The sequence below is a fragment of the Equus quagga genome, chromosome 20, assembly GCF_021613505.1.
Source record: "Equus quagga isolate Etosha38 chromosome 20, UCLA_HA_Equagga_1.0, whole genome shotgun sequence".
Taxonomy (NCBI): Eukaryota; Metazoa; Chordata; class Mammalia; order Perissodactyla; family Equidae; genus Equus; species Equus quagga.
In genome coordinates, this window is record NC_060286.1 from 184,700 (window position 1) to 205,569 (window position 20,870).

Genomic DNA, 20,870 nt, shown 5'->3' on the forward strand with positions numbered 1-20,870 from the left:
AAAAACCCACAAATAATCAATTAAAACATGGGCAAAGAACTTGAATAGCCATTTCTCCAAAGAAGATATACAAATAGCCAACAAGCATATGAAAAGATGCTCACCATCACTAATTATCAGGGAAATGTAAATCAAAACCACAATGAGATATCCCCTTACACCCATTAGAATGGCCAGTACCAAACAAACAACAACAAAAAACCCAGAAAATAATAAGTATTGGCAAGGATGTGGAGAAATGGGAACTCAGACACTGTTGGTGGGAATGCAAAATGGTGTGACTGCTATGGAAAACAGTAGTGAGGTTCCTCAAAAAATTAAATTTAGAACTACCATATGATCCAGCAATCCCATTTCTGGGTGTATATCCAAAAGAATTGAAAAAAAGGACCTCAAAGAGATATCTGCACACCCATGTTCACTGCAGCATTACTCATAATAGCCAACATGTGGAAGCAACCTAAATATCCATCAATGGATGAACTGGTAAATAAAATGTGGTATATACACACAATGAAATATTACTCTTAAAAAAGAAGGAAATCCTGATAAACACCACAACATGGATGAAACTTGAGGACATTATGCTAAGTGAAACAAGCCAATTACAAAAGGATAAACACAGCACGATTCCATTGATAAGAGATCTCTAAAGTGATTAAACTCATAGAAAGTAGAACAGTGGGTGCCAAGACTAGAGAAAGGTGGAAACAGAGGGTTGTTTTTCAATGGGTACAGAATCTCAGTCATGCAAGATGGAAAAAGTTCCAGAGTTCTGTTGTATAACAACGTACATATAGTTAACAATACTGTACTACACATTTAAAAATTGTTAAGAGGGTAAATTGATGTTATGTGTCTTTTACCACAAAAGAAAAGAATATAAGACAACACTGTAAGGCACCAACACCTTACTATGAATTATTGTACACTGCCACATGAGTCCTCAAGAAATAACAGAAGCTAAATGAATAAACCATAATAGCATCCTATATAATTACCTACATAAAAGAGTAAGTTTATTGTGTGGTGACACACAAGAAATACCATACAACTGAAATCTCACACTGATGTAAACTATTATGAACTCAATAAAAAAAAGTTTAATTTAATGCAAGTGGCTTGGATCTGAGACAGAAATCTATCTCAAATGCACAAACAAAAATAAATTTAGAGTGACGTCAGAATCGCGGCACAGTGAGTTGTTCCCTTTGTTTCTCCCTTCTAAGTTACAACAGTGGGACATCCATTGACCAACAAAGGACTCCCCGCACAGCACACCAGAACACCCAAGAGATCCATACATCTATACATCTTAAGGTGGTTGGACTGGACCTCCAGGAGGCAGTGGAACTAGTGAAGCAGCCCCTCCCCCCTTCCCCAGCAGCAGTGATCCCAAACGTGGATGCTCTTGGCAGAGGCAGTGGTGCCCTGATCTGAGGTTTCAAGGAGCACACTGGCATGTCCTAATAGCCACAGGCTGCAGGAGCAGACAATGCACTCATGGCTAAGTGCCTACCCCCACGACAGTAGCAGGCAGCACACACATCCTGAGGCTTCAGGACACAGAGCAGTGCTGGCAACCCAGCCCCCTCCACCACCCTGTGCAGTGACACGGGTCTTTCCAGCAGTGGGGACAGCCCCAAAACGTGGATATCCCTGGCAGGGGCAGGGTGCCCCAACCTGAGGTTTCAGAAAGCACACTGGCACACACCAGTGATCAGAGGCTACCGCAGCAGCAATGACACTCGCAGCTTAGCCCCTACCCCCAACCCAGTAGTGGCAAATGGCACACACGTCCTGAGGCTCCAGGACACAGAGCAGTGCCGGTAACCCAGCATCCTCCCTCTCCCCCAGCAGTGGCACCACTCTTTCTAGCAGCAAGGTCTGTATCCAAAATGCAGATGCCACCATCAGGGGTGGTGATGCCCTAACCTGAGATTTCAAAAAGCACATGAGCACATGCCAGCAACCAGAAGCTGCAGGAGCAGCAACAGCACTCACGGATTAGCCCCTGCCCCTCCCCCAGCAGCGGCAGGTGGCCCCTCTGACCTGAGGCTTTAAAAGCCACAGCAGAACCCGTACCCCCAGTGGCAGCACCCCTACACTGGCCCTAACAGCAGCAGGGGCTGCACAGAAGACTCTGGGCCCCTTGCAGCAACAAAGACACCCATGAACCTAGTGTCCCAGGTAGCAGTGCTGCCAGCACCACCAGACAACCTGGGAACAGAAGCACCCAAGCCCATGGAGAGCCCACAAAGAGCCAGTGAGGGAATGCAAGACCAAGGCAACCCCAGAAGCAGCACATGTGGTTGCAACCCAGGGACCCCAGTGGTGGCATCCAGGACTGCAGTGACATCATAAGCAGCAAGTCACCAGCAACCTCAGAGGCACAAGCAGCACGAGGAGGGCAGTGATGATGCCTCTAGCAGAGGCAGTGGATGGTGGCAAGTGCAGGCTCTCAAATACAACCAGAAGCAGCTCAGAACCAAAGTAACCAAAGCTGTAGCCAAACAAGACAGGTGGTTACCACCATGAATGCACTGGCAGAGGATCAACACATCAAGAGCATGAAGAACTACAGTAACAGGGTACCAAAAAAGAAAACGATGACTCTCTAGAAAGCAAACTTGAAGTCACAGAAGATTACAATTTAACTGAAAGAGAATTCAAAATAGCTTTCATGAAGAAACTCAACGAGTTACAAGGAAACTCAGAAAGACAGTTTAATGACGCAACAACAAAATTAATGAACAAGAGTACTTCACCAAAGAGACTGAAACTCTAAAAAATCCAAACAGAAAGTTTGGAGATAAAGAACACAATAATGAGATAAAAAAAATAAAGCAGAAAGTTTTGGAAATAGAGCAGGCCATGGAAGAGAGAATTAGTGAGCTCAAAGATAGAAATCTAGAAATAATTCAGGTGGAAGGGAACAGAGAACTCAGATTTTAAAAAATGAAGAAATTCTACAAGAAATATCTGACTAAATTAGGAAAAGCAACATAAGGATAATGGGTATCCCACAAGGAGAAGAAAGGAGAAAGGAGTAGAGAGCTTATTTAAACAAATAATAGCTGAGAACTTTCCAAACTGGGGGAAAGAACTGGATATACAAATACATTAAGCTAGCAGAACTCCTAATTGTCTAAATGCAAAAAGACCTTCTCAAAGACATGCTATATTAAAACAGTCAAAAGTCAATGACAGAGAAAGAATATTAAGGGCAGCAAGAGAAAGAAAACTTATGAAAAAACTCCCAACAGGCTATCAGTGAATTTCTCAGCAGAAATTCTACAGGCTAGGAGAGAGTAGAATGATATATTCAAAATATTGAAAGACAAAACTACCAGGCAAGAATACTCTATGCAGGGAAATTATCCTTCAGTTACGAAGGAGAAATAAAAGCTTTCCCAGACAAATAAAAGCTGAGGGAGTTCACCACCAGAAGATCTGCCTTACAAGAAATGTTCAAAGGAGGCCTCCTACCTGAGAAAAAGACAGGAACAGAGAAGAACTACTAAAACACCCAGAAAAAAAAGTAACAAAATGGCAATAAATACATATTTATCAATAACTACTTTAAACATCAAAGGACTAAATGTCCAAACAAATGGCAGAGGGTGGCCAATTGGATAAAAAAAACAAGACCCATGTATATGCTGCAGGCAAGAAACACTCTTCAGACCTAAAGACAATCACAAACTGAAAGTGAAAGGATGGAAAAAGATACTCCATGCAAATGGCAAAGGGAAGAAAGCGGGGGTAGCAATACTTATATCAGACAAAACAGACTTTAAAACAAGAACTAATAAGAGACAAAGACAGGCACTACATAATGATAAAGGGAACAATCCAACAAGAAAATATAACACTTGTAAATATCTATGTACCCAACATAGGAACACCTAAATATATAAAGCAATTATTAACAGACATAAAAGGAGAAATAGACAGTAACACAATAATAGTAGGGGACTTTAACACTCCACTTACACCAAGGGATAGATCATCCAAACAGAAGATCAATAAGGAAACACTGGCCTTAAAGGACACTTTAGACCAGATGGACTTAGTAGATATATAGAGAATATTCCATCCAAAAACCACAGAATACACATTCTTTTCAAATGCCCATGGCTGCAGGATTCTCCAGGATTGATCACATATTAGGTCACAAAACAAGTCTCAATAAATTTAAGAAGATCGAAATAATACCCTGCATCTTTTCTGACCACAAAGTTATGAAACTAGAAATCAACCACAGGAAGAAAATCACAAACATGTGGAGATTAAGCAAAATGCTACTGAACAACAATTGGGTCAACAAAGAAATCAAAGGAGAAATAAAAAAATTCCTGGGGACAAATGAAAATGAGAACGACATGCCAAAATCTGTGGGATAGCAAAAGCGGTTCTAAGAGGGAAGTTTATGGCAATTCAGGCCTACCTCAACAAAAAAGAAAAATCCCAAATAGACAATCTAAAAGCGCACCTAAAGGCACTGGAAAAACAACAACAAACAAAGCCCAAAATCAGCAGAAGGAAGTTTTGAAATAATAAAAATCAGAGCAGAAATAAACAAAATAGAGACTTAAAAAACAATAGAAAAAACTAATGAAACGAAGAGCTGGTTCTTTGAAAAGATAAACAAAATTGACAAACCCTTAGCTAGACTCACCAAGAAAAAAAGAGAGAAGGCCCAAATAAATAAAATCAGAAATGAAAGAGGAGAGATTACAACAGACACCTCAGAAATACAAAAGATAATAAGAGAATACTATGAAAAGCTATACACCAACAAATTGGATAATCTAGAAGAAATGGATAAATTCTTAGAAACATACAACCTTCCAAAACTGGACCAAGAAGAAGTAGACAATTTGAATAAACCAATCACCAGTAAGGAGATTGAAACAGCAATCAAAAACCTCCCAAAAAATAAAAGTCCAGGACCAGATGGCTTCCCTGGTGAATTCTACCAAAAATTCAAAGACTTAATAGCTATCCTTCTCAAACTCTTCCAAAAAATTGAAGAGGAAGGGAGGCTTCCTAACTCATCCTACGAAGCCAACATTATCCTGATACCAAAACCAGACAAGGACAACACAAAAAAAGAAAATTACAGGCCAATATCACTGATGAACATCGATGCAAAAATTCTCAACAAAATTCTAGCAAATCAAATACAACAATACATTAAAAAGATCATACATCATGATCAAGTGGGTTTCATTCCATGGATGCAGGGATGGTTCAACATCTGCAAATCTATCAACGTGATACACCACATTAACAAAATAAAGAATAAAAATCACAGGATCATCTCAATAGATGCTGAGAAAGCATTTGACAAGATACAGCATCCATTTATGATAAAAACTCTAAAAAAATGGGTATAGAAGGAAAATACCTTAACAGCATAAAGGCCATATATGACAAACCCACAGCAAATATCATTCTCAATGGAGAAAAACTGAAAGCTATCCTCTTAAGAACAGGAACTAGTCAAGGATGCCCACTGTCACCACTCTTATTTAACATAGTATTGGAAGTCCTAGCCAGAGCAATCAGGCAAGAAAAAGAAATAAAAGGTATCCATATTGGAAAAGAAGAAGTGAAACTGTCACTCTTTGCAGATGACATGATTTTATATCTAGAAAATCCTAAAGAAGCCACTAAAAAACTTTTAGAAACAATAAAGGAATACAGTTAAGTCGCAGGATACAAAATCAACATACAAAAATTGGTTGTGTTTCTATACATTAACAACGAAGTAGCAGAAAGAGAAATTAAGAATACAATCCCATTTACTATTGCAACAAAAAGAATAAAATATCTAGGAACAAACTTAACCAAAGAGGTGAAAGATCTATACACTGAAAACTATAAAACATTGTTGAAAGAAATTGAAGAAGACACAAAGAAATGGAAAGATATTCCAGGCTCTTGGATTGGAAGAATTAACATCGTTAAAATGTCCATACTTCCTAAAACAATCTACAGAGTCAATGCAATCTCTATCAAAGTTCCAACAACGTTTTTCACAGAAATAGAACAAAGAATCCTAAAGTTTATATGGAACAACAAAAGACCCAGAATAGCCAAAGGATTCCTGAGAAAAAAAAACAAAGCTGGAGGTATCACACTTCCTGATTTCAAAATATACTACAAAGCCATAGTAACCAAAACAGCATGGTACTGGCACAAAAACAGGCACACAGATCAATGGAACAGAATCAAGAGCCCAGAAATAAATCCACACATTTATGGACAGCTAATATTCGACAAGGGAGCCAAGAGCATACAATGGAGAAAGGAGAGTCTCTTCAATAAATGGTGTTGGGAAAACTGGACAGCCACATGCAAAAGAATGAAAGTAGACCATTCCCTTACACCATGCACAAAAATCAACTCAAAATGGATTAAAGACTTGGATGTAAGACCCCAAACCATGAAACTTCTACAAGAAAACATAGGGAGTATGCTCTTTGACATCGGTCTTAGCAGCATACTTTCAAGTACCATATCTGACCAGGCAAGGGAAACAAAAGAAACAATGAACAAATGGGACTACATCAAACTAAAAAGCTTCTGCACAGCAAAGGAAACCATCAGCAAAAGGAAAAGACAACCTAACAATTTGGAGAAGATATTTGCAAACCATATATCAGATAAAGGGTTAACATCCAAAATATACAAAAAACTCATACAGCTCAACAACAAAAAAACTAACAACCCAATTAAAAAATGGGCAAATGATCTGAACAGAGATTTCTCCAAAGAAGATATACAGATGGCCAACAGGCATATGAAAAGATGCTCAAGATCATTAGCTATCAGGGAAATGCAGATCAAAACTACAATGAGGTATCACCTCACTCCAGTCAGAATGGCTATAATTAACAAGACAGGAAACAACAAATGTTGGAGAGGATGTGGAGAGATGGGAACACTTGTACACTGCTGGTGGGAGTGCAAACTGCCACTATGGAAAGCAGTATGGAGTTTCCTCAGAAAATTAAGAATAGATCTACCATATGATCCAGCTATCCCACTGCTGGGTATTTATCCAAAGAACTTGATAACACAAAGGCATAAAGATACCTGCACCCCTATGTTCACTGCAGCATTACACACAATAGCCAAGATTTGGAAGCAACCTAGGTGCCCATCAAGGGACGAATGGATAAAGAAGATGTGGTATTTATACACAATGGAATACTACTCAGCCATAAGAAATGATGAAATCTGGCCATTTGGGACAACATGGATGGACCTTGAGGTTATTATGCTGAGTGGAATAAGTCAGAGGGAGAAAGTCAAATACCATATGATCTCACTCATAAGTAGAAGATAAAAACAATGACAATCAAACACATAGCAACGGAGAATGGATTCATGGTTACCATAGGGGAAGGGGAGGAGGGCAAAAGGGCTGATTAGGCTCACATGTGAAGGGATGGACTATAATTAGTTTTTGGGTGGTGAACATGATCTAATCTACACAGAATTCAGAACATATTATGGTATACATCCGAAAGCTATATACTGTTTAAATTTTAAAAAAATAAAAATAAAAAAGAGGCCTGCCTTACAAGAAATGTTGAAAGGAGCCCTCCTACCTGGAAAAAAAAATGCATGGTTTACAAAGTTTTGAGCAAGGTGATAGACAGAATCAGAAAATTGCAACTCTAGATCAGAATAGGTTAGTAAACATTTAATTATAGCATAAAGGCTAAAAGAAAAGAGAGCACCAAAAATAACTATAACCACTTCAACCTAGTCACAAGCTCACAACACAAAAAAGGATAATTTGTGGCAACAAAAACATAGAAGGAGAAGAAAAAAGGGTGGAACCTGCATGGGCTAAAGGAGATAAGATGTTATTGGCAGAAAAAGGACTATCTCATCTATGAGATCATGTATACAAACCTTATGATAACCACAAAACAGAAAATCAGAGCAGACCCACAAATCATAAATAAAGAGAAAATGAAGAAAAATATCACAGAAAACCGCAAAACTGAAATGGCAGACAGAAATACAAGGAAAAAGAAACAATGAAAATATAGAGCAACCAGAAAACAAAAGATAAAATGGCAGTAGTAAGCCCTCATATATCAATAATCACTCCAGAAGAAAATGGACTGAATTCACCAAAGACACAGAGTGGTTGGATGGATTAAAAAGCAAGACCCAACAATATGCTGCCTCCAGGAAACATGTCTCAGCTCTAAAGACAAACATAGTCTCAGAGTAAAGGGAGAGAAGATGATACTCCAAGCAAACAGTAAGCAAAAGAAAGTGGGTGTAGCCACATTTATATCAGACAAAATAATTTCAAGCCAAAAACGATAACAAGAGACAAAGATGGACATTATATAATTGTAAAAGAGACATTCCACCAAGAAGATATAACATTTATTAATATATACACACCTAACATATAAGCACCAAAGTATACAGACCAACAAAACAGACCTAAAGGGAGAAATTGACAGCAACACAATAATAGTAGGGGACTTTAATACCTCACCTACACCAACGGATAGATCATCCAGGCAGAAAGTCAACAAGTAAACACCGGCCTTAAATGAAAGATGACACCAGATGGACTTGATATATATAGAACATTCCACCCAAAAGCAGAACACACATTCTTCTCAAGTGCACATGGAACATTCTCAAAGATAGACCACCTACTGGGAAACAAAACAAGCCTCAATAAATTTAAGGCTGAAGTCATATCAAAGCATCTTTTCTAACCACAACATTATGAAATTAGAAATCAACTACAAGAAGAAAGCTGCAAAGTCACAAATATACGGAGACTAAACAACATGCTACTGAGCAACTACTGGATCAGTGAAGAAATCAAAGTAGAAATCAAAAAATACCTGGAGACAAATGAAAATAAAACACAACATACCAAAACTAATGGGATGCAGCAAAAGTGGTACTAAGATCAAAGTGTATATAGCAATACAGGCCTACCTCAAGAAACAAGAAAAATCTCAAATAAACAATCTAACTCTATACCTAAAAGAACTAGAAAAGAAGAACAAACAAAGCCCAAAGTCAGTAGAAAGAAGGAAATACTAAAAATCAGAACAGAAATAAATGAAATACAGACTAAAAAGACAATAGAAATGATCAACGAAACTAAGAGCTGGTTCTTTGAAAAGATATACAAAATTGACAAACCTGTAGCTATACTAAAAAAAAAAGAGAGAAGGCTCCAATCAACAAAATCAGAAATGAAAGAGGAGAAATTTTAACTGATACCACAAAAATACAAAGGATTATAAGAGAATACTATGAAAAGCTATACGCCAACAAGTTGCATAAACTAGAAGAAACAGATAAATTCTTAGAATCATACAACTTCCCAAAACTGAATCACAAAGAAAGAGAGAATCTGAAAAGACCAATCACAAGTAAAGAGATTGAAACAGTAATCAAAATCACAAAGAGCTGAAGTCCAGGACCACACAGCTTCTCAGCTGTGTTCTACCAAACATTCAAAGAAGATTTAATAGCTATCCTTCCCAAACTCTTCCGAAAAACTGAAGAGCATGGAATACTTTCTAACTCATTTTATGAGGCCAACATCACTCTAACCAAAACTGGACAAGGATAACACAAAAAAGGAAAATTACAGGCCAGCATCACGGATGAACATAGATGCAAAAATCCTCAAAAAAATATTCGCAAACCAAATACAACAATACATTAAAAGCATCATACACTATGTTCAAGAGGGATTTATTCTAGATACACAGGGATGGTTCAACATCCACAAATGAATGTGATACCACATTAACAACATGAAGAATAAAAAGCACATGATCATCTCAATAGATGCAGAGAAAGCAACTGACAAGATTCAATATCCATTTATGATTACAAAAACTTAATAAAATGGGTATAGAAAGAAAATACCTCAACATAATAAAAGCCATATATGACAAACCTGCAGCCAACATCATACTCTACTGTGAAAAACTGACAGCTCTTTCTCTAAGAACAGGAATAAAACAAAGATGCCCATTCTCATGACTCTTATTTGACATAGTACTGGAAGTTTTAGCCAGAGCAATTAGGCAAGAAAAAGAAATAAAAGGAATCCAAATTGGAAAGGAAGAAGTAAAACTGTCACTATTTGCAGATGACATGATTCTATATATAGAAAACCCTAAGGAATCCACCAAAAAAATTATTAGAAATAATTAACAAATACAGTAAAGTATCAGGGTACAAAATCAACATACCCATTTCTATACACTAACAACCAACTAGCAAAAAGAGAAATCAAGAATACAATCACATTCACAATTGCAACAAAAAGAATAAAATACCTAGGAATAAACTTAACCAAGGAGGTGAAAGATTAAGATTTAAACACTGAAAACTATAAGACATTATTGAAAGAAATTGAAGACATAAAGAAATGGAAAGACATTCTATGCTCATGGATTGGAAGAATAAACATAGTTAAAATGTCCCTATTACCTAAAACAATTTACAGATTCAATGCAATCCCAATCGGAATCCCAACGACATTTTTCATAGAAATAGAACAAAGAATCCTAAAATTTATATGGAACAGAAGACCCCGAACAGCCAAAACAATCCTGAAAAAAGAACAAAGCTGGAGGGATCACACTCCCTGAATTCGAAATATACTACAAAGCAATAGTAATCAAAACAGCGTGGTATTGGCAGAGAAAGAGACACACAGATCAACGGAATAGATTTGAAAGCCCAGAAATAAATGCACACACACACATCTCTGGACAGCTAATTTTTTATGAAAGAGACAAGAACATACAATGGAGAATGGAAAGTCCCTTCAATAAATAGTGTTGGGAAAACTGGACAGCCATATGCAAAAGAATGAAAGCAGACCATTATCTTTCACCGTACACAAAAATTAACTCAAAATGGATTAAAGACTTGAATCTAAAACCTGAAACCATAAAACTCCTAGAAGAAAATATAGGCAATACACTCTTTGACAATAGTCTTAGCATTATCTTTTCAAATACCATGCCTCCTCAGACAAGGGAAACAAAAGAAAAAATAAACAAATGGGACTACATCAAACCAAAAAGCTTCTGCACAGCAAAGGAAACCATCAACAAAATGAATGACAACCTACGAACTAGGAGAAAGTATTTACAAATTGTATATCTGGTAAGGGGTTAATTTCCAAAATACATAAAACACTCATAGAATTCAACAACAAAAAAACAAACAAACTGATTAAAAAGTGGGCAGAGAATATGAACAGATTTTTTCCAAAGAAAATTTACAGAGATCCAAAGGCACATGGAAAGATGTTCAACATCACTAATATTAGGGAAATGCAAACCAAAATTACAGTGAGATATCACGTCACATCCATCAGAATATCTATTATTAAAAAGAGAAGAAATAACGAACGTTGGAGAGGATGTGGAGAAAAGGGAACCCTCATACACTGCTGGTAGGAAGGCAAACTGGTGCAGCCACTATGGATAGCAGTATGGAGATTTCTCAAGAAACTAAAAACAGGGGCCAGCCCTGTGGCCGAGGCCCAGGGTTTTGCCGGTTCGGATCCTGGGCACTGACATAGTACCGCTCATAAGCCATGCTGAGGCAGCATCCCACATGCCACAACTAGAAGGACCCACAACTAAAAAAATATACAGCCATGTACCAGGGGGCTTTGGGGAGAAAAAGGAAAAAGTGAAAAAAAAAAGAAACTAAAAACAGAAATACCACATGATCCAGCTATTCCATTTCTGGGTATTTATCCAAAGAACATGAAAACACTAATTCGAAAAGATATATGCACCCCTCTGTTCACTGTATCATTATTCAAAATGGCCAAGACTTGGAAGCAACCTAAGTGCCCATCAACAGATGAACGGATAAAGACGTGACATATATATATATATATATATATATACACATACACACAAAGGAATACTCCTCGGTCATTAAAAAAAAGGCAAAATTATGCCATTTGCAACAAGATGGATGGACCTTGATGGTATTATGCTAAGCTAAGTAACTCAGAAAAGTACAAATACCATATGATTTTACTTATATGTAGAAGATACACAAAGAAACAAACACACAGAAACAGAAAACAGATTGGTGGTTACCAGATGGGAAGTGGCGTGGGAGGGAGGGTGAAAGGGGTGTGGTGATGGATGGAAATTAGACTTTTGGTGGAAAACACGATGCAGTCTATACAGAAGCGGAAATATAATGATGTACATCTGAAATTCACACAATGTTATAAACCAATGCGACCTCAATAAAGTAGAAAATAAATTTAAATTTTCCAAAAAATTATATAATATATAAATTTATCTATTTTTAAACATTTTATCAGATGTTTGCAATTGAAGATTCTTCTTGGTATTCAGATAAAAGTCTTTTTTTCTATCTATCAGATTACATTGAGTCCTTCATAGAGAACATCATCAGCGTTCCAAAATGTCCTTGGTATTATCCAACAGGATAATAACTGAACTATTTGTCCATCTTTTCATTGCTGGGAACCTTAACAATACATCTAGGGTAACTGCATGTCTGCCAGAATCTCACTTAATCCATTTAAGATTGAAATCCACTTAAAAATTCTATGCTGAAGATTGATTTTCAGTTTGTCAAGACTAAAATTACATACCTCCCGTCATGATTATAAATCACAGTTGCGTTATATATCAACAATAATTAAATGTCCAAGTATCTATCTACTTAACACATACACACACACAAAAACCCAATCTGCATCTATTTTCATATACTTACAAGTGAAATAATAAGACATATAATTACAATGATCAGACACAAAAAGTTTACAAAAAAGTCTGAATGCCAGTTTCCATTTTTATTAATGTTTATAGATAATGTAAACATATAAAATTATTTCAGATCATGGACCCATGAGCCTAGGCTGAATCTTACAATCATACACACCCCAAGCATGACTGAACCTCAAAGGCTTGTATCTAAATTGACGTGGAAGACAATAAAGGAGGAATGGTGACGAGTAACCTGATGGGGTCATGAGCATTAGTGCAGCTGGGAGAAAAGAACAAAGTAAGAAACACCAATTCAAAGTAAACTGTGACCAAGACTTTGCAGATAAGAACTTAAGAAGTAACTAAATGTAGGGACTAACTTTCAGGACCGCTCTACTCCCCTCTAGCTCACTATAACATCAAAAGGCAATATCCAGTAACACCAAATCTTGGTCTAAGATGTGTTTCCTATAAAAGTGTTTGGCCTCACTTTGTTTTTTAACCTCAAGTATTTTCTACAAGCACAAAAACAACCTCAAATGTTGATACAGCCACATGTTTAAATTACCAAAACATAAAAGTGCCCAAACTAGCTCAGAACCCTTTAACATCTTCCCACTCCCAAAAGGGTAAGCCTTAGCTATCCCACCAAGAGTCTTAAGGAATCTTTTGAGGCTGTCTCCTCTTCTGTACTCTGCATTCTTTTGCTCTCTTCTGATCTGTAAAAGTCCACTGATCTGTGCCTCTTAGACTGCCAAGCCTTTCTAGGCGGACACTAAGGTTTAGATTCTCAGATTGGCTCTCCAACCCAGCAGTGACCTTCAATTTTGCCTTTCAGATCTTTCTTGACTCCATGCTACTGGCCATTCCTACCTATCCCAGTGTTTACTCAGGCATCTGGAACCTCTGCCTGAATCCTACGTCCCACTCCCCTAGGTGTCCAGGAAAAAAGGAGTTCAAGCAAATAACACACTGAGGAAATAATATGCTTATGCATCATTTTGTGAGGGTTGAAACAAATCCCACTTCAAAAGGGACTTTGATTGCCAAATTAATACTCCTTTTGGGTGAATAATGGGTTAGACCAGGATCACCTGCACTGCACAATTCCAGGGAGCACCATTCATATGTATTTATAGCATGTTTGCATTGTTTACAACATGTATGTTTCAGGGGCTGCAATTCACATAGAATACAATATAAATGGTGCCCACGATTTTTTGCCATATCATGCTGTCAAGTGAAGCCACACTTAACTGAATCCCAAATCATTATGATATCTTCAGTTTTCGAGGGGGTTTTTTTTGGTGAGGAAGATTGGTCCTGAGCTAACATCTGTTGCCAATCTTTCTCTTTCTGCTTGAGGAAGATTATCACAGAGCTAACATCTGTGCCCATCCTCCTCTATTTTGGATGGGACACCACCACAGCAGGGCTTGATGAGCAGTATGTAGGTCTGAACCCGCGAACCATGGGCTGCTGAAGCAGAGCACACAAACAACCACTACACCACTGGGCCAGCCACCAAAGTTCTCGTTTTTTAATTTCAAAACTAACATTACATAATTCCTGGTAAGTATAGGTAAAACAAAATAAGATCAGAGTGTCTCCCTCCTCATTATCTATCTGAAAAAACAAAAAATAGTTTTAAAACAGAGCAAAATAAAATTCATGAGCAGAAACTTTAGGAAGGGGGCACAACTTCAAGCCAAAGTGTTGTAGCCCAAGAAGAAACAGAAGATTTTGCAGTAAAGCTTGAGATGAGATAATCTTGCCCAAATGGCAAAAACAATACTAGTGATTAGACAAAATCTTGAGAATTCTTGATCATACGTCAGTATTGGAAGAAAAGATGATGAGGCTGGAGAGAAATGGTGAAGAACTATACAGTGAACCAGTCTCTCCCTCAGGATCTGTGCTGAAATGGGCGATCAAAACAAACACAGCGTGCAGGGCCAGCCCCATGGCCAAGTGGTTCAAGTTCTGTGCACTCTGCTTTGGTGACCTGGGTTTGCAGGTTCAGATCCCAGACACAGACCTACCCCACTCATCAGCCATGCTGTGGAGGCATCCCACATACCAAATAGAGGAAGATTGGGACAGACGTTAGCCCAGGGCTAATCTTCCCCAAGCAAAACAACAGAAAAAAAGAGGAAGACTGGCAGCAGATGTTAGCTCAGGGCAAATCCTCCTCATCAAAAAACAGAAAACAAAAACAAATGCAGAGTATATTCTCCCCCTGGAAGTAAGATACATAGCCCCCTCCACGTGAAAGGAAAGGAAAAAGACCTATATACTGCTTTAAAGAAAAAAAAAATTTGAAGCCAAAATCCAACCAAACAAAAACTGACTCAAAGAAATCAAGAATGAAGCCAGTAAAGTTGGGGCTGGTAAGCTCTGAATCTATTTAAACGTGGAAGCAAGGCTTTTTCTTAAAGTTGGAATTATGGTTACAGAACACAATATAAATATTATAAACTTTAATAATGTAAAAATAACACAAAATCAACAAAACTCAGGAGGGCAAGAGGAGCTGAGTTGAAAATAAATGTACGAAGTTAATTTTCTCATCTTTCACAGCAAGGAGCAAATCAATACTATCTAAAATGGAAATGTATAGTTTTTTAAAAGTATTTTAATTTCTTAATATTTTTCATAATCATTTTCAACACTTGCGAATATTTCCTAATGAGCCCTCTAAAGCTGACGAAATGATTTACAAAAGTTTCATAAACCCTCTAGTTTCACGTTTCTTTTTCTTCTATTAAATTCAAATAAGATTAAATACAATACTTCTTCCTAAAAAGTAGCACATGCAATATGATGCGTCCACTAATCCACTCATCCCTCTATCTCTATGGATCCATACAGGCACAAAGATGACTAGTGTGCATCCAACAGTTAATTTCTGAGTGATGTGATTACTACGTGGCTTTTAAATTTTTCTCTGTACTTTGCTGCACTGTTTGGTTTATAAAACATGCACCATTTTTATTAAAAGAGAGCACACTAGTGAGAAGGTCTACTGAAGGTTTTGCATGTGCTCAGGATAACCCTTCAGACTTTCAGAAAGAAAAGTCTGCTGAGCACCATAACCGACTGAGTCTATAAAGTTCTTCCAGGATAACACCAAGAAAAATGGGGAACCAAAAATACTATAATTCCAATATTTACCAACTCTTAAAATAGTGATCAAAACATTCACAAGAGAGGTCTTTTCTTAACCATGATGTGGTCTTTGTGATCTTAGAGCGGTCACACTTCATTACAGCTACCACAGAATATTTCCACTTACACAAGGCTATATTTGGGTTTCAACACAACAATATTTCAAAGCAGCAAAATATCATTTTATGAATAGTCTATCTTCTATTTTACTTTTAATAAGGAACTACTCCTAAATCCCCCTAAATGAAAGACGTATGTCCAAGGAAAGGGGAAAAGATATAGCTCATCTAAGAAAAACTGTGTATCTGTGAATCAAAACTACAAATTTTATGTATGAATTATCTAATATATTAAAGTAAGACACATACCAGCAGAGGTGCTTCCATTGTCTTAATAAATTGATGAATGTTCAGTGTAGTCAATGGCTGTTCCATTAGTGTCCTTCTACACAGCTGGGTCAAGTCCAAGACCACTTTACAATGAAAAAAGTAGAGATGTGCATATTCTATATCCTTGGCACTGCAAATTAAAAATTAGAGACAGACCCACTGAAGTTCAACGTGTGGTCCTTCTACCATCCAGAAAGACTTAACAACAAATCTCTTTGTCTTAACTTTCATGCTTTTGAATTACTGTTTTAGCAAAAGCCTAAGACAGTACAGTCATGTGCCACATAATGATGTTTTGATCAATGATGGACCACATATACAATGATGGTCCCACAAGATTAGTACCATAGAGCCCAGGTGTGTAGTAGGCCATACCATCTAGGTTTGTGTAAGTGCACTCTATCATGTTTGCACAGTGACAAAATTGCCTAATGACACCATTTCTCAGAATGTATCGCCATTGTCAAGCAACGCATGCACAAACAAAATAAAATGGACCTAAGAAAACAAGAGGATATAAACAATTTGAGTTATATAAACAATTTTTTTCCTGAACTTTTTAATATAGTAGCTTCTAACTTAGGTTTTAAGTGGGTCTACACAAATTTTTTTTAATATAAAAGACTGTCACCTTGAGGACAATGAGATTATCTTCAAAGATAATTGCTTTTCTAGACCTATGCTAAATAAAGCTGTGTAACATAAATTTTCTGGGTTTAATCTAAACCCAAATCTGTTCTGAATAACTTCAGTCAAAACATGCTTTAAGATAAAAGTCATGTGACACTTTGTGGGAGTTTGAGTCTGTATCTGAAATATTACAAAACTCATCAAATATGGCTTATAATTTGAGTTTTGGCATTCCATTCAATATGAGAATTCAAAGATAAACTTATAGTGGATAAGCAAAGTTTGCCAAAATTAAAATAGCATTTAAAAAATTTCCATATGGCACTAGTAGGGTTTGGCAAAATATTGCAAATTTTTGGTTTTCTATTTAATTTTTGTTTGTTTTTTTGTGTGTGTGAGGAAGATTGGCCCTGAGCTAATATCTATTGCTAATCTTCCTCTTTTTGCTGGAGGAAGATTGTCACTGAGCTAACATCTGTGCCAATCTCCCTCTATTTTTGTATGTGGGACACTACAGCATGGCTCGATGAGCCACCGGTGTGTAGGTCCACGCTTGGGATATGCACCCACAAATCCTGGGCCGACGAAGCAGAGAGTGCAAACTTAACCATTATACCACCAGGCTGGCCCCAAGTTTTTATTTTTAAAACATTATTTTAGGGGCTAGCCCCGTGGCCAAGTGGTTAAGTTTGCACGCTTCACTTCAGCGGCCCAGGGTTTCGCCAGTTTGGATCCTGGGCGCGGACATGGCACCACTCATCAGGCCATGCTGAGGAGGTGTCCCATATGCCACAACTAAAAGGACCCACAACTAAAAAAATATACAACTATGTACCAGGGGGCTTTGAGGAGAAAAAGGAAAAATAAAATCTTTAAAAAAAACATTATTTTAATTCTTGATAGATGCTTAAACTGAGCTCCAAGGTTCACTGATTTCAAATTTAATTACAAAGTAATTTCAAATAGATTCAATGGTTAAAGAAACACAAGTGAAATAAGTCCAAGAAATACAAATACCTTATGATTTCTCTCATCTATAGAAGATAAACATACACATAGATACAGAGAATGGATTGGCGGTTACCAGAGGGGAAGTGGGTTGGGGAGGGCAAAAGGAGTAAAGGGACACATGCGTACAGTGACAGACGGAAACTAGGCTTTTGGAGGTGAACACGATGCAGTCTACACAGAAGCAGAAACATAACGATGTACATCTGAAATTTACACAATGTTATAAACCAACGTGGTCTCAATAAAATAATTTTCAAAAAAGAAAACTTTCTCTGCTTTACTTCTACATGGGCAAAACACTCCTGGGGCAAGAGAGCCAAAAAACTGTATAATCCAGTTTCTCCACATCCAATTCCAAGTTCCTGGGAGAGGAGATCTCCTTTGCTCAGGTAAGCCAATGAACTGGTTGACCCTAGGTCAGGTGGCCACCTCTGATTTAACTGACTGTGACATGTATGGGGTGGGGGTAACACCCTTCTTGGCCTTATACACAGATTCTTTAAGAAGGGAATAGGGGACGGTAGCAGAAGTATGGTTGTCTCTACTGCATGCTGCCTCTTGTACTACCTATCATATACACCCTTCTTAACCCACATTAATTTCAAAGATACTCAAGCCCAATATGATATAACAATTAATATCCTAGACTTATCCAGTGTTATAGCCCCAGATATTGGAATACTGCCTAGCAAAAAGAAGGCATCCAATAAATATCTGTTGAATGAAAGAATGAACAAATGAAAGAAAAAAATGCATTCACCTCTCCTCCAACCCAGTTATAGCCAACTACTTCATCTAGAAGTGATGTCATAGGACTATTGTATTCTGAATCCACAGTCCTTCCCTGTCATATCAGGTCCAGATATGATTCCTCACCATCTTGTTATCCATGAATAAATGAGAATTTAAAAATCTCCAATATATCAGATACTCAAAAGTATATGAAAAACAGAATAACTGTACATTTTTTAATTCTCCTTTAAAAATGGAGGAAAGCAAAAACCCCTCCAGAACATGACCATGTTTGGTCAAAGATCAGAACAGATACAGAATATCTCGCTGAGGGGAATTTGTAAGGTAAATGACAGACCTATACCTTGCCAATAAATAACCACCCCTCTGTGTTTTAAGTGTGTCAGCATATTTGTAATTCTTCATTACCTAAAAAATAAAGAAGCTAGTAACACAAGAGCAAGTACAAACAATTACCCCTTGTGGGGCTTGCATAGAATCACTACAGGATGGAGAATAACAGGTTCCCTGATCCCAGGCTGGGAAACTGGCAGTCTACATTGAGAGTAGCAAAGCAACTGGCTAAAGTAGTGCTCATTCTATCTTGAGACTTGGCGACCACTTACGGTAAAGCTTTATGGTACTATCAGCAAAATTCTCAAATTGTTAAAAACATGAATTCTTAGACAAACAGTAAACATGCATCAAAGTTTTATTTAACTCATTAATGAGCGAACCAGCAGGATGACAGTTCAATAAGAGACTAACGGAAAAAGGAATGTGGGTTAATGTCACACAGAGCAATGAAAATATAACTTCTCTTTGTAGGAAATTTATTCTCTGCCTATTCACTGCCCCCAGAAAATAATTCCATTTTATTAGTTGTCTATGCACTAACCTCTAAATTTAGAGTTCTAAAATGTCTGTGACTTAATTAATTGTGTGTGGTATATCAAATAGTCACTATTTTCAGAGAGGTCAGCAGGAAGACTCACTAAAAACTCTTGCATGGTATAAAAAGGTCAGACACTCACCATTTTGCTTTGCTTTGGATTAATTTTTCTAAAGAGCATTTTGAAACTAAAGACTTTAAAATGCACTGGTTATTCCTTCTGTCTTTAAGTATTAAAAGAAAGAAAAACTTGAACCCTAGACTGCCCAGCCAAAAACAGTTAAAAGAAGCCCTCTACCTAAAACCGTAAACTACAAACTAGACAAGGAAAATAATCATTTAAAACATTCTGTTCAAAAACTGTACTTACATATATTCAAGATTATTCTGACAAAGTAATTTACAGAACTCTCAGAAAGAATTTCTGGAGCTTAGTTATAAAAGCTCTTATTTTGTCATCTATCTGATCACTGTGGGAGACCTAATCTACTTGGCTACTCACAGGATCACATCCTGTGGCTTACCCATATTGTCATCATTCACCTTAGTCTAACACCACTTCTCTATATTTAAATAGATTTTCAGACTGTACTACAGAAGATAGTAATGAAAGGGATTTCAGGTTTCATTTACATATTCACATCTGCTTACGAATCCCCTCAGATAAGCCCACACTGTAAGAGTACGATGGAAATGTTGAATAAGTAATGTGAAATAAGTGAACTTAAAATTGTTGACATATGCCCCTCATACATACCCAATACTTTCCAAAAGGGCAATTTCTGTGGTTAAGACAAATTGGTATGTGGTCCCGTACACAAAAGCAGCTTCCATGACAGCTCTGTGCTCTGAAGAAGAGATAAGGGAGTTGGGAGAGAAGAGGAGTTACTCGGTGTAACTCTACGTAAGCTTCTATTCTGAATACTGCCCTACATCCTTTTACATTCTATTATATTTAAAGAAAAATCCTTTGTAGGGATATCAGTTGGGAAAATGCAGGCAATTAAAGAAGTTATGAAAAGTTTATTCTATTCAAGGTAAGAGAAGAATTAAGAGAGAGTAGAAAATGAGTTATACTTGAGAATATAACATACGACAAATCTGTGATAATTTCTTCCCAGTAGTAGGGAACAGAATACGAATCTACCACACAACTTCCATACGTTATATTTTATATATGTATATGTTTGTGCATTGTTTCTAAGGTATTTTTTAATCAAACTTATATATATAGTTTAAAGAGAC

At 37.2% G+C, this 20,870-nt stretch overlaps 1 protein-coding gene across 6 annotated transcripts in view; it reads right to left on the reverse strand.

The window, feature by feature from the left end:
• The window catches only part of TXNDC16 (thioredoxin domain containing 16), a 124,036-nt gene that overhangs the window by 62,504 nt on the left and 40,662 nt on the right, over positions 1 to 20,870 (reverse strand). For all 6 annotated transcript variants that reach the window (XM_046647794.1, XM_046647792.1, XM_046647793.1 and 3 more), the window contains 2 exons: positions 20,383 to 20,473; positions 16,340 to 16,490 (listed from right to left, as the gene is read on the reverse strand). In XM_046647794.1, the coding sequence (XP_046503750.1) occupies positions 16,340 to 16,490; positions 20,383 to 20,473 (242 nt within the window). The remainder of the gene's footprint in view (positions 1 to 16,339; positions 16,491 to 20,382; positions 20,474 to 20,870) is intronic.